General features: G+C 45.4%; 1 protein-coding gene across 1 annotated transcript in view; it reads left to right on the top strand.

Moving 5' to 3' along the window:
- The window catches only part of pou6f2 (POU class 6 homeobox 2), a 453,085-nt gene that overhangs the window by 366,557 nt on the left and 62,312 nt on the right, over positions 1-24,216 (top strand). The window contains exon 8 of the mRNA XM_078398327.1: positions 20,381-20,494. Coding sequence (XP_078254453.1) covers positions 20,381-20,494 — 114 coding nt within the window. The remainder of the gene's footprint in view (positions 1-20,380; positions 20,495-24,216) is intronic.

The following is a 24,216-nucleotide window of genomic DNA, read 5'->3' as shown; positions in this document are numbered from 1 at the left end:
TGGGTGGGTGTGAGCAAGTTGGGCCGAAGGGCCCGTTTCCACATTTGGTTTTGTTGATTAGTACGGGTGTCAATGGGTTATGGGGAGAAGGCAGGAGGCTGGGGTTAATAGATCAGCCATAATTGAATGGCAGAGTAGACTCGATGGGCTGAATGTCCTAATTCTGCTCCTATCGCTTATGATGGTCTCCTAATTTGAGGAAGGACATCCTTGTAATTGAGGCAGTGCAGCGTAGGTTCACGAGACTGATGCCCTGGGATGGCGGGACTGTCATATGAGGAAAGATTGAAAAGGCGAGGCTTGTATTCGCTGGAGTTCAGAAGGATGAGAGGGGATCTTATAGAGCCGTATAAAATTATAAGAAGGACTGGACAAGCTAGATGCAGGAAAAATGTTCCCCATGTTGGGCGAGTCCAGAACCAAGGGCCACAGTCTTAGAATAAAGGGGAGGCCATCGGGCAAAAGGTATAGAAGTGTGAGAACGCACACCTCCAGATTCAGGGACAGTTTCATCCCACCTGTTATCAGCCAACTGAATCATCTTACCACAACTACAGAACAGTCCTGAACGACCGTCTCCTTCAGTGGACTAACTTTAATCGGACTTTGCTGGCTTTACCGAGCACTAAACATTATTCCCTTATCATGTCTCTCTACACTGTAAATGGCTCGATTGTAATCATGTATTGTGTTTCTGCTGACTGGATAAGCACGCAACAAAAGCTTTTCACTGTACACGTGGCAATAAACTAAACTGAACTGAACTAATGTTCACTGTGCTTTGGGAAGCCATAGATTCAGAGAGTGATACAGCATGTAAACAGGCTCTTTGACCCAACTTGCCCACAGCACCCAACGTGTCCCATCTACACGTCCCACCTGCCCACGTTTGGTCCATATCCCTCCAAGCCTGTCCTATACATGTACCTGTCTAAATGTTTCTTAAACTTTGCAACAGTACCTCCCTCAACTACCTCCTCCAGCAGCTCGTTCCATACACCCACCACTCTTAGAGTGAAAAAGTTACCCCCATATTCCTAATAAATCTTTCCCCCCTCACCTTAAACCTATGTCCTCTGGTTCTCGATTCCTCTACACTGGGCAAGAGACTGTGCGTATACCTGATCTATTGAGACCGCACCTGAGACCGCACCTGGAGTACTGTGTGCAGTTTTGGTCTCCAAATTTGAGGAAGGATATTCTTGCTGTTGAGGGCGTGCAGCGTAGGTTTACTAGGTTAATTCCCGGAATGGCAGGACTGTCATATGTTGAAAGACTGGAGCGACTAGGCTTGTATACACTGGAATTTAGAAGGATGAGAGGAGATCTTATCGAAACATATAAGATTATTAAGGGGTTGGACACGTTAGAGGCAGGAAACATGTTCCCAATGTTGGGGGAGTCCAGAACAAGGGGCCACAGTTTAAGAATAAACCATTTAGAACCGAGATGAGGAAAAACTTTTTCAGTCAGAGTTGTGAATCTGTGGAATTCTCTGCCTCAGAAGGCAGTGGAGGCCAATTCTCTGAATGCATTCAAGAGAGAGCTAGATAGAGCTCTGAAGGATAACGGAGTCAGGGGGTATGGGGAGAAGGCAGGAACGGGGTACTGATTGAGAATGATCAGCCATGTTCACATTGAATGGCGGTGCTGGTGCCGAATGGCCGAATGGCCTACTCCTGCACCTATTGTCTATTGTCTATTGTCAATAAGATCGCCCCTCATCCTCCTGCGCTCCAAGAAATAGAGTCCCAGCCTGCTCAACCTTTCCTTATAGCTCAGGCAGTCGAGGAGTCCTGGCAACATCCTCGTAAATCTTTTTTGCACCCTTTCCAGCTTGACAACCTCTTTTCCATAACATCGTGCCCGGAACTGGGCACAACACTCTAAGCGCGGCCTCAACAACGTCTTATACAACTGCAACGTGACCTCCCAACTTCTATACTCGATACTCTGACTGATGAAGGCCAATGTGCCAAAAGCCTTTTTGACCATCCTATCTACCCACTTTCAACAAACTATGTACCTGCACTCCTAGATCCCTCTGCTCTACGACACTCCCCACAGCCCTACCATTCTCTGTGTAGGTCCTGCCCATGTTAGACTTCCCAAAATGCAACACCTCACATTGCTCTGCATTAAATAATCAACCCGCCTGCCGAACCAAACAAGATCCTGCTGCAATTTTTGGCCACCACCTTCACTATCTACAAAACCACACGCTTTTGTGCCATCTGCAAAATAACCTCTTGTATCTTGCCTTTTGTGTTTCCAGAAGAGATGACTGTTCTATAATATGTGCACGCTGCAACCACTTGTTCATGCTGATGGACATATCGGCTTCTTGTGGTTGAATTAATCCTTGCCGTGCCACAAATAAAGGAGGGCCCGGCATGGGGAGACCGCCGAGCACTAAGGGGGACCACAATGGGAATGTGTTAAAAATGTTTCCTGTGAAATGGAATAGACAATAGACAATAGGTGCAGGAGTAGGCCATTCGGCCCTTCGAGCCAGCACCACCATTCAATGTGATCATGGCTGATCATTCTCAATCAGTACCCCGTTCCTGCCTTCTCCCCATACCCCCTGACTCCGCTATCCTTAAGAGCTCTATCTAGCTCTCTCTCTTGAATGCATTCAGAGAATTGGTCACCACTGTCTTCTGAGGCAGTGAATTCCACTGATTTACAACTCTCTGACTGAAAAGGTTTTTCCTCATCTCCGCTCTAAATGGCCTACTCCTTATTCTTAAACTGTGGCCCCTGGTTCTGGACTCCCCCAACATTGGCAACATGTTTCCTGCCTCTAACGTGTCCAACCCCTTAATAATCTTTTATGTTTCGATAAGATCCCCTCTCATCCTTCTAAATTCCAGTGTATACAAGCCTAGCCGCTCCAGTCTTTCAACATATGACAGTCCAGATTCAGGGACAGTTTCTTCCCAGCTGTTATCAGGCCACTGAACCATCCTGTCACAACCAGAGAGCAGTCCTGAACTACTATCTACCTCCTGGGCCAACTTTGATTGGACATTACTGGCTTTACCTTGCTCTAAACGTTATTCCCTTATCATGTCTGGTTCGATTGTAATCACGTATTGTCTTTCCGCTGGCTGGTTAGCACGCAAACAAAAGCTTTTCACTATATATCGGTACTAAACTGAACTGAAACTGATTTAAGTTTAGGATAATAATATTGTGGAATAGATCATTGTTAATCAGGGGAAGGTGACAACGCAGCATACAAAGATAAAATTTAATCAGGAGGACAATCAGACTGGTCAGGGAATTAGGACGGGGAGGGATGGAGAGAGAGAGAGAGAGAGAGAGAAAGCAAGGGTTACTTAATCAGTCAGACGATCAGTTCTCCCACTGTCTTCCTATCTCCGACTACATCCTGTCTTTGTCCTGCCCCCTCCCGTGACATCAGTCTGAAGAAGGGTCTCGACCCGAAACGTCACCCATTCATAGAAAATAGGTGCAGGAATAGGCCATTCGGCCCTTCGAGCCTGCACCGCCATTCAATATGATCATGGCTGATCATCCAACTCAGTATCCCGTACCTGCCTTCTCTCCATACCCCCTGATCCCTTTAGCCACAAGGGCCACATCTAACACCCTCTTAAATATAGCCAATGAACTGGCCTCAACTACCTTCTGTGGCAGAGAATTCCACAGATTCACCACTCTCTGTGTGAAAAAAAACGTTCTCATCTCGGTCCTAAAAGACTTCCCCCTTATCCTTAAACTGTGACCCCTTGTTCTGGACTTCCCCAACATCGGGAACAATCTTCCTGCATCTAGCCTGTCCAACCCCTTAAGAATTTTGCAAGTTTCTATAAGATCCCCCCTCAATCTTCTAAATTCCAGCGAGTACAAGCCGAGTCTATCCAGTCTTTCTTCATATGAAAGTCCTGCCATCCCAGGAATCAATCTGGTGAACCTTCTCTGTACTCCCTCTATGGCAAGAATGTCTTTCCTCAGATTAGGAGACTAAAACTGTACGCAATACTCCAGGTGTGGTCTCACCAATGCCCTGTACAACTGCAGCAGAACCTCCCTGCTCCTATACTCAAATCCCCTCGCTATGAATGCCAACATACCATTCACTTTCTTCACTGCCTGCTGCACCTGCATGCATACTTTCAATGACTGGTGTACCACGACACCCAGGTCTCGTTGCATCTCCCCTTCTCCTAATCGGCCACCATTCAGATAATTCCTTCTCTCCAGAGATGTTGCCTGACCCGCTGAGTTACTCCAGCATTTTGTGATATCTTCGATTTGTACCAGCATCTGCTGTTATTTTCCTACACATCGTATTGTCATGATGTCTGTTGTGTGGGAGAGCCAGGGTCGAGACAATAAAGGTATTGGGGGAGAAAACATATCCCGAGGGTTGTAATTGCAAAAGCTAAAACATTGGGCATCTGTCCATTTGCTGATAAATGTTTAAATTTGTGCGAAGTCTCAAAATTGCACCACTCTAAACCTAGACAGGCGTTTTTTATGAAGCAGCCTTTATTGTTGTCACTTGTCTGTCAATAACCGTAGTCTCACCACATCCTCTCATCACTGAGCACTTGGCCGAAAGTATTAAAAAAAAATGGATCCCCCCTCTGACATTAAACTGGTTAGAAATCCATTCACAATCTGCACCTTTCATCTGGTTCCCAGGCCTTGGCGTTTAAATCATTTCTCACTTTGGCGGTAGTTTGCAGCCGACCACATTTTAATCCATGATTCTCAGCCCAAGCTTCTCAGTGAGATGCACTTTAATTAATCCATATTTCCCGAGAAAGGCAGCAACGACTTTTTTACAATTTCTAAATGGATATTTACATTGCAGCATTGCAATTGGGCAGTAATCTAATTTTCTGCCTCATTCCACAGGCCCACAGTTGGTCAGGTTCCATTATTCCGTACATCAGACTGTTGTTGATAGTGTTAATGATTTAACGGCAACTTTCAACACACCACGTCTTACATATGCTTTACATAATCCGTCATGCTGTTTCTGTGTGACAACCTGAGCTCAGCCAGCAATGAGATCAAACACAGCTGCAAAGCACCCGATCCAACTAATCAACGCGACAAAAACTATTTTAAAAGGCCCGTTCACATTTTAGCATTCTGTGACACAAGGGAGATTTATAACGCGAAAAATAGACAATAGGCAATAGACAATAGATAATAGGTGCAGGAGTTGGCCATTCGGCCCTTCGAGCCAGCACCGCCATTCACCGCCATTCACCGTGATCATGGCTGATCATTCTCAATCAGTACCCCGTTCCTGCCTTTTCCCCATATCCCCTTGACTCCGCTATCATTAAGAGCTCTACTCCTGCACCTATTGTCTATTGTCTATTGTCTATTAACGGGGTACTGATTGAGAGTGATCAGCCATGATCGCATTGAATGGCGGTGCTGGCTCGAAGGGCTGAATGGCCTACTCCTGCACCTATTGTCTATTGTCTATTGTTTATTGTCTATTGTCTATCTAACTCTCTCCTGAAAGCATCCAGAGAATTGGCCTCCACTGCCTTCTGAGGCAGAGAATTCCACAGGTTTACAACTCTCTGAGTGAAAAAGATAAAGGACCAGCTAAATTCTTCTTGGACAGGAAACCATTGCGTAGGATGCCAGAGAATTCCACAGCTTCACAACTCTGAGTGAAAAGGTTTTCCTCATCTCCGTTCTGAATGGCCTACCCCTTATTCTTAAACTGTGGCCCCCGGTTCGGGACTCCCCCAACATCAGGAACATGTTTCCTTCCTCTAGCGTGTCCAATCCCTTAATAATCTTGTATGTTTCAATAAGATCCCCTCTCATCCTTCTAAATTCAATAGACAATAGACAATAGGTGCAGGAGTAGGCCATTCGGCCCTTCGAGCCAGCACCGCCATCCAATGTGATCATGGCTGATTCCAGCGTGTACTAGCCCAGTCGCTCCAGTCTTTCAACGTTCGACAGTCCCGCCATCACGGGAATTGACCTGGTGAACCTACGCTGCACTCCCTCAATAGCAAGGATGTCCTTCCTCAAGTTTGGAGACCAAAGCTGCACACAGTACAAAAAATGTTCACTTTTTGAGGAACAAAAGTTGGGGTCGATTGGAAACCTCAGTGTTCAGCAGCAGATACATGAATGTGGGCCGCAGTCAGGAATATTGGGAAGTTGGAGCTGGACAAGCAAGAGCTGAAAATAAATATAGTAAAATATAAAGAAGGAAACTAGCGAATAGGAAAAGGGGACGTACAACGAGATCTGGGTGTCCTAGTGCATCAGTCACTGAAAGGAAGCATGCAGGTACAGCAGGCAGTGAAGAAAGCCAATGGAATGTTGGCCTTCATAACAAGAGGAGTTGAGTATAGGAGCAAAGAGGTCCTTCTGCAGTTGTACAGGGCCCTAGTGAGACCGCACCTGGAGTACTGTGTGCAGTTTTGGTCTCCACATTTGAGGAAGGATATTCTTGCTATTGAGGGCGTTTATTAGGTTAATTCCCGGAATGGTGGGACTGTCATGTGTTGAGGGACTGGAGCGACTGGGCTTGTATACACTGGAATTTAGAAGGATGAGAGGGGATCTTATTGAAACGTATAAGATTATTAAGGGGTTGGACACGTTAGAGGCAGGAAACATGTTCCCAATGTTGGGGGAGTCCAGAACAAGGGGCCACAGTTTAAGAATAAGGGGTGGGCCATTTAGAACGGAGATGAGGAAAAACATTTTCAGGCAGAAAGTCGTGAATCTGTGTAAATCTCTGCCTCAGAAGGCAGTGGAGGCCAATTCTTTGAATACATTCAAGAGAGAGCTAGATAGAGCTCTTAAGGATAGCGGAGTCAGGGGGTATGGGGAGAAGGCAGGAACGGGGTACTGATTGAGAATGATCAGCCATGATCACATTGAATGGCGGTGCTGGCTCGAAGGGCCGAATGGCCTCCTCCTGCACCTATTGTCTATTGTCTATTGTCTATACTAGATGACTAAGCTATTTATGCAATTCATTGTGATTTTTCAAGAGAGACTGTATCACACATTCCTTTCAAGTCACCACGGAGAACCTTTGATACATCCCAATCAAATACCTGTTTTCTCTCAGCTATTTGGTCAACTGTTTGTAAGAAAATTTGTGTCACTCATTGCACGTGAACATTTCATTTTTATTATATTTTTCATTTTCAGCAGAGCAATTCGGTCCCAACTCAATTCCCAATGCTGCCCCCTATTACAGTTGCCACGGGTTTTGTTTGATTTACGTTCAATACGGAAAAAAAAAGATCCTCTTCCTAAACCAAACGGTTCTGCATCAAAATGCGTAGGAAGGAACTGCAGATGCGGGTTTACACGTCAAGATAGATACAAAATGCTGGAGTAACTCAGGCAGCATCTCTGGATAGAAGGAGTGTGTGATGTTTCGGGTCGGGTCTGAACAAGGGTCTTGACCTGAATTGTCACCCATTCTTTCTCTCCAGAGATGCCTGCTCCAGTCACTGCAACATTTTGTGTCTATTTCTGCGTTGATTATCAGTGGCAAACTTCTCTCCTCTAGACTCTGAACTTTCATGTATCTAAAGACAATATAAGTGTCCAATGGAATCGAACTCAGCATAATAGGCATCTCATTGATTTATAGACAATAGACAATAGGTGCAGGAGGAGGCCATTCGGCCCTTCGAGCCAGCACCGCCATTCAATGTGATCATGGCTGATCATCCACAATCAGTACCCCGTTCCTGCCTTCTCCCCATACCCCCTGACTCCGCTATCATTAAGAGCTCTATCTAGCTCTCTCTTGAAAGCATCCAGAGAATTGGCCTCCACTGCCTTCTGAGGCAGAGAATTTCACAGATTTACAACTCCCTGACTGAAAAAGTGTTTCCTCATCTCCGTTCGAAATGGCCTACCCCTTATTCTTAAACTGTGCCCCCTGGTTCTGGACTCCCCCCAACATCGGGAACATGTTTCCTGCCTCTAACGCAACCAATGGTTTAGTGTGAACAATCAAAAGGTACCTCAAGGGACCCTTCCTGCATTGGCTCCGACTTCAAGCTGAATGCAGCCCAGTTTGCAAGCATTTTCTAAATGGCATTTTGATGTACACGTACAAAATTGATGTCAGAAGGATCGTTGCAAAATCCAAAGTTGGGAGCATTTTCAGGTGGCAGTGAGATTCCGGCTGGGTGATCGCAGTATATTTTCTAATGTCATGGCTGATCAGCTTCATCGGGAAGTGGCAATTGTGGAGGGAAAATCTCCTATTACCATGTCCCCCTGCCATTTCGAGTCTCTTTTTCCCTTTGGATACAACATTAGTTTTGCAGTAACTGCTTTGTACAATTTGGTAACTTATGAAGCAGAATTTATTTTCACAACTGGAATGGACTCGAAGCAACCTTTAAAATAAAAATTTGAATTGCTCGAATGTTTCTGGTAAAACAAGTGGAAAGAATTTACTAGCTTTTCTCCGTGTTATGCGTTAGCAGTCTCGCTCAGCACTTGGATTTTTTTATACATCAGATTTGTTTTTATAACGCTGTAGATATCAAGCTGTGAAAAATAAATGTGGTCATTAGTCATCCCAACGGGCTTTAAATGTTGGCCTCATTGGCAATCAGTATTACAGGTCGAGTGAAATCAAGTATTTCACCTGCCATTTAAGATTGTGTCCCATTTATGTCCTGCTTTGATCAAAGTATCCCACCTTAACAATGTAGAATTATGCGTGCAAGGATACAAATACATGTAGCAAAAAAAAATGCTTACAGTTTAAATAGGTTTTTCTTCGGTGTCAGATAGAGTGGATATGGAGAGGATGGTTGTACTAGTGGGAGAGTCTAGAACCAGACATCACAGCCTCAGAATTAAAGTGTTTCTTTGGGAAGAAGATGAGGAGGACAATAGACAATAGACAATAGGTGCAGGAGGAGGCCATTCGGTCCTTCGAGCCAGCACCACCATTTAATGTGATCATAGCTGATCATTCACAATCAGTACCCCGTTCCTGCCCTCTCCCCATACCCCCTGACTCCGCTATCCTTAAGAGCTCTATCTAGCTCTCTCTTGAATGCATTCAGAGAATTGGCCTCCACTGCCTTCTGACGCAGTGAATTCCACAGATTTACAACTCTCTGACTGAAAACGTTTTTCCTCATCTCCGTTCTAAATGACCTCCCCCTTATTCTTAAACTGTGGCCCCTGGTTCTGGACTCCCCCAACATTGGGAACATGTTTCCTGCCTCTAACGTGTCCAACCCTTTAATAATCTTTTATGTTTCGATAAGATCTCCTCTCATCCTTCTAAATTCCAGCGTATACAAGCCTGGCCGCTCCAGTCTTTCAACATATGACAGTCCCGCCATTCCGGGAATTAACCTGGTAAACCTACGCTGCACGCCCTCAATAGCAAGAATAGGAGAAATTACTTTAATCAGAGGGTGGTGAATCGGTGGAATTCATTGCCACAGAAGGCTGTGGAGACCACGTCAATGGATATTTTTAAGGCAGAGACAGATAGATTCTTGATTAGTACGGGTGTCAGGGGTTATGAGGAGAAGGCAGGAGAATGGGGTTAGGAGGGTGAGATAGGTCAGTCATGATTGAATGGGGGAGTAGACTTGATAGGCCGAATGGCCTCATTCTGCTCCTATCACATGACCTTGTGACCTTATGACCTTGTCATGTATCCTTAAGAGCTCTATCTAGTCCTCTCTTGAATGCATTTGGAGGCCAAGTCTCTGAATGCATTCAAGAGAGAGCTAGATAGAGCTCTTAAGGATAGCGGAGTCAGGGGGTATGGGGGGAAGGCAGGAACGGGGTACTGATTGAGAATGATCAGCCATGATCACATTGAATGGTGGTGCTGGCTCGAAGGACCGAATGGCCTCCTCCTGCACCTATTGTCTATTGTCTATCTATACACTGTAAATGGCTCGATTGTAATCATGTATGGTCTTCCGCTGACTGGATAGCGCCCAACAAAAGCTTTTCACTGTACCTTGGTCGGTACACGTGACAATAAACTAAACTAATACTTTTAGTTTGCAATAAAAAAATTAACTTGTAACTATTAACAAGACCTTGTTTTTGAAAATCCTGTGGAAGATGTAACTTTGCTGTTGCGAATCTAAATATCTCTAATGTCTATGCTCCTTTTCCCCCTGACAAAATGGGTTTTATAACATAATACCATATCATATCATATCATATCATATCATATATATACAGCCGGAAACAGGCCTTTGCGGCCCACCAAGTCCGTGCCGCCCAGCGATCCCCATACACTAACACTATCCTACACCCACTAGGGACAATTTTTACATTTACCCAGCCAATTAACCTACATACCTGTACGTCTTTGGAGTGTGGGAGGAAACCGAAGATCTCGGAGAAAACCCACGCAGGTCACGGGGAGAACGTACAAACTCCTTACAGTGCAGCACCCGTAGTCAGGATCGAACCTGAGTCTCCGGCGCTGCATTCGCTGTAAAGCAGCAACTCTACCGCTGCGCTACCGTGCCGCCCGGCACCATGAAGTGTGATCCATCCTTGCAGCTTGCAGAGAGTGCATTGAGTTTGGATGTGCGTCTGCAGAAAAAATATCTGGAGCTAGAAATTCTATAAAAGTGGCGATCATGATGAAAGCCACAAAAACCCACATGTAAAATGCCCGAAGCAAGGCTGGAGCCGGTCATACTATCCCTTGAGCCTGCTCTTCCGTCCAATAGCTTTGTGACTGATTCTGACTCGATCTCAACACCTCTTTCCCCTCATACTCCTTGACTCCCCACAGTTCCAATATCCGTCAGTCTCCTCATTGAACGCATTCAATGACTCTGCCTCCATAACTTTCCGGGGCAGAAAATTCCAACATTCACGACTCTCTGCTTTCTCAATCTCTACCCAGAGTGGATGATCAATTATTCTGAAACTATCCTATTTAGTTCTAGAAAAAGGACAATGAGCAAACATTCACTCAGTAATGTGTGCAGTTTTGGTCTCCAAATTTGAGGAAGGACATTCTTACTATTGAAGGAGTACAGCGTCGTTTCACGATGTTAATTCCCGGAACGGCAGGACTGTCATATGTTGAAAGACTGGAGCGACTGGGCTTGTACACTCTGGAATTTAGAAAGATGACAGGGGATCTTATTGAAACGTATAAGATTATTAAGGGGTTGGACACGTTAGAGGCAGGAAACATGTTCCCAATGTTGGGGGAGTCCAGAACAAGGGGCCACAGTTTAAGAATAACGGGTAGGCCGTTTAGAACGGAGATGAGGAAAAACTTTTTCAGTCAGAGAGTTGTGAATCTGTGGAATTCTCTGCCTCAGAAGGCAGTGGAGGCCAATTCTCTGAATGCATTCAAGAGAGAGCTAGATAGAGCTCTTAAGGATAGCGGAGTCAGGGGGTATAGAGAGAAGGCAGGAATGAGGTACTGATTGAGAGTGATCAGCCATGATCACATTGAATAGCGGTGCTGGCTCGAAGGGCCGAATGGCCTCCTCCTGCACCTATTGTCTATTGTCATACTTATACTCACCTCTACCACTTCCTCCGACAGCTTGTTCCATACGTCCGCCATCTTCCTTGTGAAACGCTCCCCCTCAGGGGCCCTTTAAATCCTTCCCTTCTCACCTTAAACCGATATCCTACCCCGGGAAAAAGACCATCCATGCCTCTCATGATTTCATATACCTCTGGAGGGTCACCTCTCAGCCTCCTTCACTGCAAGGAAAACAATCCCAGCGTATCCATCCACTCTCCAATCTGGGCAACATCCTTGTGAATCTTTCCTGCACTTACTCCACCTTCGATAGATGAAGGATATAATTGACTCACAAATGTTTGAGTGATAGGTACTTGGGTTTGACAGGCCAACTTTAAGCAAGGGGTTGGAGTTGATTGAGCTGAGGGAATGATATTTTGGGGGATTTTATAGACAATAGACAATAAGTGCAGGAGTAGGCCATTCGGCCCTTCGAGCCAGCACTGCCATTCAATGTGATCATGGCTGATCATTCTCAATCAGTTCCTGCCCTCTCCCCACACCCCTGACTCCGCTATCGTTAAGAGCTCTATCTATGTTGTACACCTTTAATCAGAGGCATGACCACTTCTGTCGAACAGTAGTCAAAACGGTCATAGTGTGAATGTGAAAGGGTGGAAAATACAGTTTAGTTTAGTTTGGTTTAGTTTAAAGATACAGCTCGGAAACAGGCCCTTCGGCCCACCACATCCACACCGGCCAGCAATCTCTGCGCACTAACACCACCTTGCACTCATGCAGAACGTACAAACTCTGTGCAAACAGCACCCTTAGTCTGGATTGATCCCAGGTCCTTGGCGCTGTGAGGCAGTAGCTCTAACGCTGCACCACCCAGTTGCTGCTGTTAGAAAGGGAGATTCAGTGTTGCAGGACGTAGACAAGGAGGAACAATGGCAGAGCCCCTGACACTGCTTCTCCACAGGGCCTGTAACGTGGGCTCATTCCTGACCTTGGATGCTGTCTACGCCAGGGGTTCCCAACCTTTCTCGTCCCGTTTTACCCCTTTGCAACTTTTCGAAGGCAAATTTACCCCCTCCCTGTTTTGTTCAGTAATTTGAGTTTGCACTTCTACCACAATAAAGCAACCCGACTAAAGGGGGAAATTTTAAAATACTGTTTTTAACATTATTATTTTAAGTTCAAATAACAATAATAGCACATAGCAATGTTATTTCACTTATTTATGAACAACTAAAGAAGAACAGATACCGGTTATACCAGAACCAAACACAGACAGTCAATATGTACAAATCCAGAATCAACAATAGACAATAGGTGTAGGAGGAGGCCATTCGGCCCTTCGAGCCAGCACCACCATTCAATGTGATCATGGCTGATCATTCTCAATCAGTACCCCGTTCCTGCCTTCTCCCCATACCCCCCTGACTCCGCTATCCTTAAGAGCTCTATCTAGCTCTCTCTTGAATGCATTCAGAGGCAGAGAATTCCACAGATTCACAACTCTCTGACTGAAAAAGTTTTTCCTCATCTCAGTTCTAAATGGCCTACCCCTTATTCTTAAACTGTGGCCCCTTGTTCTGGACTCCCCCAACATTGGGAACACGTTTCCTGCCTCTAACGTGTCCAACCCCTTAATAATCTTATATGTTTCGATAAGATCCCCTCTCATCTTTCTAAATTCCAGTGTATACAAGCCTAGTCGCTCCAGCCTTTCAACATACGACAGTCCCGCCATTCCGGGAATTTACCTAGTAAACCTACGCTGCACGCCCTCAATAGCAAGAATATCCTTCCTCAAATTTGGAGACCAAAACTGCACATAGTATTCCAGGTGCGGTCTCACCAGGGCCCGGTACAACTGTAGAAGGACCTCTTTGCTCCTATACTCAACTCCTCTTGTTATGAAGGCCAACATTCCATTGTCATTTCCTATTTCTATTTCATCCTTATAAAGGGATGTACTGTGCATGAAGGTAATATGTGAGACTGCAGCCTTAAGTGAGTTGTCTTTGCTCTGTAAGTGTTGATATAGTTCTGCCATCTCCATCTCCCTTTGATTTAATATCTGTCTCATGATTCATGCTTGATTCAATCAGCTGCTTCCTGACACACTGAAATGCTGTGGCAAATAAGATTTCATTATCACACGTTCCACTATACATCAAAAAAATGTATGAACATAATGCCTAAGTGTTTGTGGAAGTCTGTCATCATATCCTTGAGAATATAATGATGGTATTGTGCTCAGCATGTAATAAATTGCTTACCAGACATGGATAATGCACATGTTTATTTTATTCTGGTCCATTAATGTTATACTGACAGGGAGTGGCTGTTTATCTCTGTGCTTCCAACATTTTTAATGAAACAATCGTTAAAATAGACTGATGTTTGGGGCAAATTGTTCACAGCCGGAATGTATTTTGGAGACGAGAGGCATATGGGTTCTATAAGTGATCATGGCTAGTGGGGTGCCGCAAGGCTCGGTGCTGGGACCCCAGTTGTTTGCAATATATATTAACGATTTAGACAAGGGAATTAAGTGTGACATCTCCAAGTTTGCGGATGACACAAAGCTGGGTGGCAGTGTGAGCTGCGATGAGTGTTATGAGGCTGCAGGGTGACTTGGATAGGTTGGGTGAGTGGGCAGAAGCATGGCAGATGCAGTATAATGTGGATAAATGTGAGTTTATCCACTTTGGTGGCAAGAAGAGGAGGGCAGATTATTATCTGAATGGTGTCAGATTCGGAGAAGGGGAGGTGCAATGAGACCTGGGTGTGCTTGTACATCAGTCACCGAAAGTAAGCGTGCAGATGCAGCAGGCAGTGAAGAAAGCCAATGGCATGTTGGCCTTCATTGCGAGAGGATTTGAGTTTAGGAGCAAGGAGGTCCTACTGCAGTTGGACGGGGTCCTGGTGAGACCGCACCTAGAGTATTGTGTGCAATTTTGGTCTCCTAATTTGAGGAAGGACATTAACTATTAAGGGAGTGCAGCGTAGGTTCACCAGGTTAATTCTCGGGGATGGCGCATGATGAAAGATTGGGTCGACTGGGCTTGTATTCACTGGAATTTAGAAGGATGGGAGGGGATCTTATAGAAACGTATACAATTCTTAGAAGATTGGACAGGGTAGATGCAGGAACAATGTTCCCGATGTTGGAGTTCAGAACCAGGGGTCACAGATTAAGAATAAGGAGTAGGCCATTTAGGACTGAGATGAGGAAAAACTTTTTCACCCAGAGAGTTGTGAATCTGTGGAACACTCTGCCACAGAGGGCAGTGGAGGTCAATTCACAGAGAAGTGGTGCTGAGGTACAAAAGATTGACTGTGATCTTATTCAAGAGCAAAGCAGATGCCAGGGGGCACGTGGCCCATTCTGCGCCAATTTCTTCCATTCCAATTAAACCCTTCCTCGTTTGGCCGAAAGATTCGTATTGTCAACCTGCTATTTGGGAAAGATGAGAAAGGGCTATTTGGGCGGCACGGTGGCGCAGCGGTAGAGTTGCTGCCTTACAGCGAATGCAGCACCGGAGACCCGGGTTCGATCCCGACTACGGGTGCTGTCTGTATGGAGTTTATACATTCTCCCCGTGACCTGCGTGGGTTTTCTCCGGGATCTTCGGTTTCCTCCCACACTCCAAAGACGTACAGGTTTGTAGGTAAATTGGCTTGGTAAATGCAAAAATTGTCCCTAGTGGATTTTCTGTAGGATAGTGTTAGTGTGCGGGGATCGCTGGTTGGAGCGGACCCGGTGGGCCGAAAGGGCCTGTTTCCGCGCTGTATCTCTAAACTAAACTAAACTAAACTAAAGAAAGGGAAACCTGCAAATAATAAACTTGTTAGCCTGACATCTGTTGTCAATATTTATTTCGCATTTCGTTAGCGGGCGCATTGAGAATTTTCAGGTGAACAGTTCGGAACTGTTAGGAGAATACCATGACTGATCAACCTGAATAAGGTTTTGGAAAAGGGCAATGTAAATGACTGCTGTAACAGAGACATTCAGAAGCCATTTGCAATAGCACCTCGTAAAGGACAGCTAATTAAAGTTGCTGGGGAAACTCAAAGCCCATGCTATCAGCGTCTGCAGTGTCTCGTGCCTCGCTAATTAAAGTTACATGGTTAGAAAATCGGCTGACCTGTTCCTGTTCCTTTGCTTCCATGGGGTCAGATTCGCCATTCAGCTTTTCTTCAATGTGCTTGCTCCACATAGTAAACCACATAACACAGAAAGGTGACGGGTGAAAGTGAAGCCTGAATTGATCAGACATTCCGTGCATTTGACAAAGAGGACATATTATGAGCAAGAACACAGGAGAATTGACAGCAATTATAAGCAAGTCATTTTACCAACAAATTCATAGGAAGATATTCCCTTGAAGAGGATATGCAATGCGAATTGTTGGCCTTTGTGACAAGAGGAGTAGAGTAAAGGAGCAAAGAGGTCCTTCTGCAGTTGTACAGGGCCCTAGTGAGACCACACCTGGAGTACTGTGTGCAGTTTTGGTCTCCAAATTTGAGGAAGGACATTCTTACTATTGAGGGAGTGCAGCGTAGGTTAGACAATAGACAATAGGTGCAGGAGGAGACCATTCAGCCCTTCGAGCCAGCACCGCCATTCAATGTGATTATGGCAGATCATTCTCAATCAGTACCCCGTTCCTGCCTTCTCCCCATACCCCCTGACTCCACTATCCTTAAGAGCTCTATCCAGCTCTCTCTTGAATGCATTCAGAGAATTGGCCTCCACTGCCTTCTGAGGCAGAGAATTCCGCAGACTCACAACTCTCTGACTGAAAAAGTTTTTCCTCATCTCAATTCTAAATGGCCTACCCCTTATTCTTAAACTGTGGCCCCTTGTTCTGGACTCCGCCAACATTGGGAACATGTTTCCTGTCTCTAACGTGTCCAACCCCTTAATAATCTTATACGTTTCGATAAGATCTCCTCTCATCCTTCTAAATTCAGTGTCCAGCCTAGTCGCTCCAGTCTTTCAACATATGATAGTCCCACCATTCCGGGAATTAACCTAGTAAACCTACGCTGTACGCCCTCAATAGCAAGGCAAAGCAAGACTCAAAGCAAAACCGTTCTCCTTTCTCAAAGTTTATTTGTTAACTGGTTCGGTGCAGGAGCCAGCCAAGCTCCAACATTCCATGAGTATCCAGCTACAGAAAGGAGACTGCCTCCTACAATTTGCCGGGCAGCATTCAAACCAGGCATAAAAGGAAACCTGCGAGCAACTGGAATTTCTTGACCAATATGCGGAGTAGAGAGGCAATGTTTCTCCATTGCAAAGCATCAGGCCTCAAAGAAATTAACTTGGGATGTCAACAATATCAACAACTCGGTCCGCCCGGACCTACCTGATATCCCGATTGCCAAACAATTGAATCCCCCCCTCCCATTCCCACACTGACCTTTCCATCCTGGGCCTCCTCCATTGCCAGAGTGAGGCCTAACGGAAATTGGAGGAACAGCATCTCACTTTTGGGCAGCTTACACCCCAGTGGAGGGAAAAAAACTGCAGATGCTGGTTTAAATCGAAGGGAGACACAAAATGCTGGAGTAACTCAGCGGGTCAGGCAGCATCTCGGGAGAGAAGGAATGGGTGACGTTTCGGGTCGAGACCCTTCAAGGGTTAACACTCCCTCTGTCTCCATCCCTCCCCTACCCAAGTCGCACTAGGTTCCTGTACTCACCTGGAACACGGCTAACAATGGCCTGTTTCCTTTATCAACGTCACCTGTTTGCACACCTTTCATTAATTGGTGTCTATCTTCGGTTTAAACCAACATCTGCAGTTCCTTCGTGCAACAATAGTCTAACGTTCTGTATTAGAAAACAATCTAAAACATTCTATCAATGGCAAAAAATGGGTTGAAAGTTGCATGGTTAATTCAAAATCTATCCAATTATACCTAGCATGTCTGAAATACAAGTTATGTATAATCAAGTAAAATACAAGTTTCATACATTTGCTAAGTCTCAGGGGTCCCAGTGAGATGATTAAAAGCTTCCTAAAGGCTTTAGTATGTTATAAAATAAACGTTCGCCCTTCTGAACACTGAATTCACTGACAGCTACCAAAATACACACACATTTTCCTCTCTGTAAAAAGAGCTGTCTGTAAATTTTTAATGTGAAATTATATTAAGGTGAAAAACTGAAGTTTTTTTTTTTTTTTAGTGCGTTGCATTTTTAAGCAAAATGCTTAACTTCCTTTTTGTTTAATTTTGTGGAGAGAGAAGTGATAACTATAAAATAATATTTTTAGTAATTATAAGCTGATGCCACCTTGAAAATGCGGCAATGTGTGGTAAATAATTAACAAAGATCCAAGGCATTTAAGCCTTTCAACAAAGGTGCATAATTGATGTTGCTGAAACTGGATTATCTCCTGCAACCCAAGGTTTTGCATCAGCATAATAAACCTGCCTTGGCCTTGGGCTACCAAGGAAGAGTCATAATTCAGACTCAAAGTAGCAAGAGTTTGGCAGCTCAACTTACTAGCGTTTCTTTGAATATGAATTCCCTTTGACGTCGAAGTTGAGCAGCTTGACATGTGACGACTGGAAAAACACAACAAAAGCTATTTGCTTTTACACATGAGTAAGCATTTAAACTTACATAATAACGGAATAAAAAGGAATAGAAACATAGAAAATAGGTACAGGAGGAGACCATTCGGCCCTTCGAGCCAGCACCGCCGTTCATTGTGATCATGGCTGATCATCCACAATCAGTAACCCGTGCCTGCCTTCTCCCCATACCCCTTGATTCCACTAGCCCCTAGAGCTCTATCTAACTCTCTCTTAAATCCATCCAGTGTTTTGGCCACCACTGCCCTCTGTGGCAGAGAATTCCACAAATTCACAACTCTCTGGGTGAAAAAGTTCCTTCTCACCTCAGTTTTAAATGGCTTCCCCTTTATTCTAAGACTGTGGCCCCTGGTTCTGGACACGCCCCACATTGGGAACATTTTTCCTGCATCTAACTTGTCCAGTTCTTTTATAATTTTATATGTTTCTATAAGTTTCCCTCTCATCCTTCTAAACTCCATAAAGAGAAGAAAAAATGTTACGGGCAAAATGCAAACTGGTATTGCTGGTTTCCTAATCTCCACCTTTCTGGTCACACTTTTGAATTCCATCAACATTACTGAAATTTGGAGTAGGTCTCTCCTGTAGTTATCATTGAATTATTATTAATTTCCACCAGAAAAACAACTTATTAACTCATTTCAGAATTCTCGGCCTCAGAAGGCAGTGGAGGCCAATTCTCTGAATGCATTCAAGAGAGAGCTAGATAGAGCTCTTAAGGATAGCGGAGTCAGGGGGTATGGGGAGAAGGCAGGAACGGGGTACTGATTGTGAATGATCAGCCATGATCACATTGAATGGCGGTGCTGGCTCGAAGGGCCAAATGGTCTCCTCCTGCACCTATTGTCTATTGTCTATTGTCATTTAGGCACAAAGTGCTGGAGTAACTCAGTGGGTCAAGCAGCCTCTCTGGAGCATATAAACATAGCACAAAAAGTAAGGAAATTTGTGTTTGGTAGATTATTTCTTTGTTGTAACAATGCTTCTTGGCAATAAATCTTATACCGTTGGAAAGCCTGTTTATTTCCCTTTTAAATGGTGCCACATTTGTAAGGAACATGCATTTGTGGGATGAGCAGCAGAGCTGAGTATATGGGTTGCGCCCATGAAAATTTTGCCAAATCTTCTCTGCCAATGCCAAACAGCTTATTCTGCTGTTGACTCTTGTTCGGTGTTGTTTGGTGGATTGGATGATTGAAGTCTGAAGAAACGAGACATATTGGCAATTTAACAATTTATTCATTTAATAAACAGGAGCCACAGTAGCGTGTGGAAGAACCATACACAGCCACAACAGCCTGGCACCTCCTCCTCATGCTGGTCACCAGCCTGGTCACACACTGTTGTGGGATGGCATCCCATTCTTGTCAGCACCTGGGGGTACCAGAAGCTCAAAACAAGAGTCAATAGCAACAGCAGAATAAGCTGTTTGGCATTGGCAGAGAAGATTTGGCAAATTTTTCATGGGCGCAACCCACATACTCAGCTCTGCTGCTCATCCCACAAATGCATGTTCCTTACAAATGTGGCACCATTTAAAAGGGAAATAAACAGGCTTTCCAACGGTATAAGATTTATTGCCAAGAAGCATTGTTACAACAAAGAAATAATCTACCAAACACAAATTTCCTTACTTTTTGTGCTATGTTTTAGATAGTGACGTTTCAGGCCAGGACCTTTTCTTCAGGACCCGCATGAGTTACTCCAGCACTTAGTGTCTTTTATTTTCTGTAACCCACCATCCTTGCGTTCACACATTAACTAATTTATTAATTTGTTCTAAAAATCCACACAACAAATTATTTATTACTGATTAAAAAACGAATCAGTTAATAAACACGAATCGTAGATTCAGTAATAGGCGTGGCAACGGTGGAGTTGTTGCTTTACAGCACTTACGGTGCCAGAGACCCGGGTTCGATCCTGACTACGGGTGCTGTCTGCACGGAGTTTGTACGCTCTCCCCGTGAGACCACGTGGGTTTCTCCGGGTGCTTCGGATTCCTCCCACACTCCAGAGACGTGCAGATTTGTCGGCTGATTGGCTTCGCGTAATTGTAAATTGTCCCCGGCGTGTGTAGGATAGTGTTAGTGTGTGGGGGTCGCTGGTCAGCACGGACTCGGTGGGCCGAAGGGCCTGTTTCCACGCAGTATCTTGAAACTGAATTAAACTAATCCCAGTATAAAGTCCGTATGGAAAAGACAGTAAGATTTTAAAGCGTTTATAGGTTTGCCAGAGTTTGATGATTCTGCCGTTTCTTTTCCAGCTGGCAAGTCAAGCAGCAGCGATGGGTTCCATCGCCGGATCGCAGGCTTTCAGTAACGCTCTGTCCAACCTGCAAGGGATGACTTCCCAGCTCGTCACCAATGCACAAGGCCAGGTGAGTCTCGCAATTACAATGGCTTCACTCTATATAAAACTAGACCAAGTGGACCCGTTAGGCCCAAACCTCTCCTGCAGTGGTGCAGCACCCTCTCCCACCCTCCCCTCCCCCTCCCTCCTCCCTCCCCTCCTCGCCTCTCCCTCCTCCCTCCCCCCGCCTCTCCCCCACTCCATCCTCCTTATTCTCCTCCCTCCCTCCCTACAAACTCCGGTACAGACAGCACCCGTGGTTGGGATGGAACCCGGGTCTCCGGCGCTGCATTCGCTGTAAGGCGGCAACTCTACCGCTGGGCCACCGTTAGCTTTAAAGTAGTGATGGATAAGGACAAGGTTGGTCCACAAGTTGAGATTCTAACCTGCGGCAAGGCCAGCCTTGATGATGTTTGACAGGAACTTGACTGGAGTATGTTTTGTTTGGGCAAAGGTTGCGCCCTGACAGCGTGACAGGGAGAGTTCGTGACCCACATGTTCCTGTTAGAGTGAAGAGCACGGCAGGTAGGGGCAAGGAGAAAAATACACGACACCGCTTGTTTTGGGTTACCAGCAATGAAATAAATTCAATTTAATCCAGAGTGACTCAGTGGGTCAGCAGCATCGCTGGAGAACATGAATCGGCGACATTTTGTGTGTGGGACGCTTGGACCACTACATTCCCCCTCTTTCTTCTGTTGCTTCCTGACCCCAGTTTGTAGACATTTCTCCCAGCGCGATATAATCACTTTGTTCCTTTCCCCTCCTCCTAATCCCTACCTTCCCATCCCTGAATCCCACATTTCCATGTGATCTCCCCCTCCCTGGCCCTTTAACCAAATCACATCCCTCTGGTTTTACACCTCACTTCCTTCCTTATCTGATCCCCCTTTGTCCCCTTTTCACCCTTTAGCTTTCCTTTTTTTTAGATTTAGAGATACAGCGCAGAAACAGGCCCTTCGGCCCACCGGGTCCACGCCGCCCAGCGATCCCCGCACACTAACACTATCCTACACCCACTAGGGACAATTTTTACATTTGCCCAGCCAATTAACCTACATACCTGTACGTCTTTGGAGTGTGGGAGGAAACCGAAGATCTCGGGGAAAACCCACGCAGGTCACGGGGAGAACGTACAAATTCCGTACAGACGGCGCCCGTAGTCAGGATCGAACCTGAGTCTCAGGCGCTGCATTCGCTGTAAGGCAGGAACTCTACCGCTGCGCCACCGTGCCGTCACTTACTCCGTCTATCAATCGATCACCTCCTTTCAAGTATATCCACCTATCACTTGCCGGGCTTCCCCTGCCCTCCCCCCCCCCCCTCCCCCTACCACCTTCTCAGCTCTCTTTTCCAGTTTCCTCCATCAGTCTGAATAAAGGTCCGGGTCGTCAGTCCATACTTCCAAAGGTGTTGCCTGAGTTCACCCATCACCTTGTCTTGTGCTCGAAAACAAATTCATCTCAGCATTCTGTTTTTTAGGGTAATGTAATAGCCAGATATCCACGTTGCAGTAATTGAAATAAAGAATATCAGAACATAACGCTTGATATTGTGATAGAGGGACATTTTTATTCATGTATATTGCATAAATGGTACATTTTGAAAACATTGTCACATGCACACACACACACACACAATATCTCTTGAGAAAAATCTAATATAAGCAAAGATATACCTTGAGCAACAGTAAATTGCTGACCTTGTCATTTTTATTGGGCAGGTTCAGAATTGTTCCATCAGTACTCAGAGAGTTGAACGATGAACCTTGTCGTGGTGAAGCCCAATCTAATGAATCATCCTATTTCAGGTGCACACAACAGACATTATAGGAAGATTGTTTTAACAGCTTGCTGGTCTCACTAAACCTTCTGTGGCTTCAACCTTTCTGCTGCAATAATTTCCATTTGCAAGCTCCTTGTGCATGTGTGCGCGCGTGCTGTTTAATATTAAAACAGTGGCTCAATGCAGAGTGAAATGTATAACTCTGAGTGAAATATGTTCGAAACATATAAGATTATTAAGGGGTTGGACACGTTAGAGGCAGGAAACATGTTCCCAATGTTGGGGGAGTCCCGAACCAGGGGCCACAGTTTAAGAATAAGGGGTAGGCCATTTAGAACAGAGATGAGGAAAAACGTTTTCAGTCAGAGAGTTGTAAATCTGTGGAATTATCTGCCTCAGAAGGCAGTGGAGGCCAATTCTCTGAATGCATTCAAGAGAGAGCTAGATAGAACTGTTGGAGGGCATCTACAACACACGATGCCTCAGTAAAGCCACCAGCATCCACAAAGACTCTTCACACCCCTGCAACAGTCTGTTCGAACTTCTACCATCGGGCAGACGATACAAGGCCTTCTACGCCCGCACCTCCAGACTCAGGAACAGCTTCATCCCAGGGCCATAGCTGCTATGAACCGGTCCTGCTGAGCCGGATGGTCACATCGCACAGTGAACCGGCACAGATCTACTTGCACTTTATTCTGTTTTAAAACTGTTACAATTTGTTTCATTGGGTTGTTTAAATTAATACTGACTAGCTAATTAATTTATTGCATCGTATGGGAGGCGTATTCGCAATCTCGTTGTACCCCTGTACAATGACAATAAAGATATATTGTATTGTATTGTAGAGCTCTTAAGGATAGCGGAGTCAGGGGGTATGGGGAGAAGGCAGGAATGGGGTACTGATTGACAATGATCAGCCATGATCACATTGAATGGTGGTGCTGGCTCGAAGGGCCGAATGGCCTACTTCTGCACCTATTGTCTATTGTCTATTGAAACCATTTAGGATAATATATTTTTTGCAGATTTTATGTTTGTTTGCAGAGGGTCACCAGAATCACCAGAGTGCGAGTCGGTAGTTGTTGCGATACCATTTCACGACCAGATTAAACGGTGGTTAATCGGCTTTTAGATTTTTTAGAGACAGGCCCTTCGGCCCACCGACTCCGCGCCGCCCAGCGATCCCCGCACATTAACACTATCCTACACACACTAGGGACAAGTTTTTTTTTACATTTACCCAGTCAATTAACCTACATACCTGTACGTCTTTGGAGTGTGGGAGGAAACCGAAGATCTCGGAGAAAACCCACGCAGGTCACGGGGAGAACGTACAAACTCCGTACAGACGGCGCCCGTAGTCAGGATCGAACCTGAGTCTCCGGCGCTGCATTCACTGTAAGGCAGCAACTCTACCGCTGTGCCACTGTGCCGCCACTTGAAAGCCTTTGTGTAAAAACGGAGCCATAATCGTGGGCAGAAAGCTGACTGCTGGAGGAACTTAGCAGGTCAGGCAGCATCTGTAGAGGGGAACGGACAGACGCGTTTCAGACTGATGGAGTGGGGGGACCTCTTCTGCTTCTTGCGTGTGGTGTGTAGGTCAAGGGTAGACATCCAAGCCAGGGCAGCATCAGTTGCTGGGCGGATGGCCTGGATGCTGTAGATCCATGTCCGGGTTTTACTGTTGCACGTCCTGTCCATAATCCAGATCGGGTCTTGCACTGCGTTATCCTGGTACTGGCCAGCTACTCACCAGACTATCGTGGGAGCTGGGGGTAACAGTAGCCAGCATCTGTACTGCTAGTGATCTGCTAATCAAGAACTTATGTACAAAGACTTGAGCGACTCTGAATATACTCCCACAAACACATGCCACCAGGGAGAAGCCTCAGTGAGCAGTCGTTCACGATGTGTGGGGCGGTCTGGTCTGGATATCCGCAGTGGCAAGCAGGGCTGTCTGTC

Source organism: Rhinoraja longicauda, chromosome 4 (genome assembly GCF_053455715.1).
Source record: "Rhinoraja longicauda isolate Sanriku21f chromosome 4, sRhiLon1.1, whole genome shotgun sequence".
Lineage (NCBI taxonomy): Eukaryota > Metazoa > Chordata > Chondrichthyes > Rajiformes > Arhynchobatidae > Rhinoraja > Rhinoraja longicauda.
This window is presented reverse-complemented; position numbering and strand designations above follow the sequence as displayed.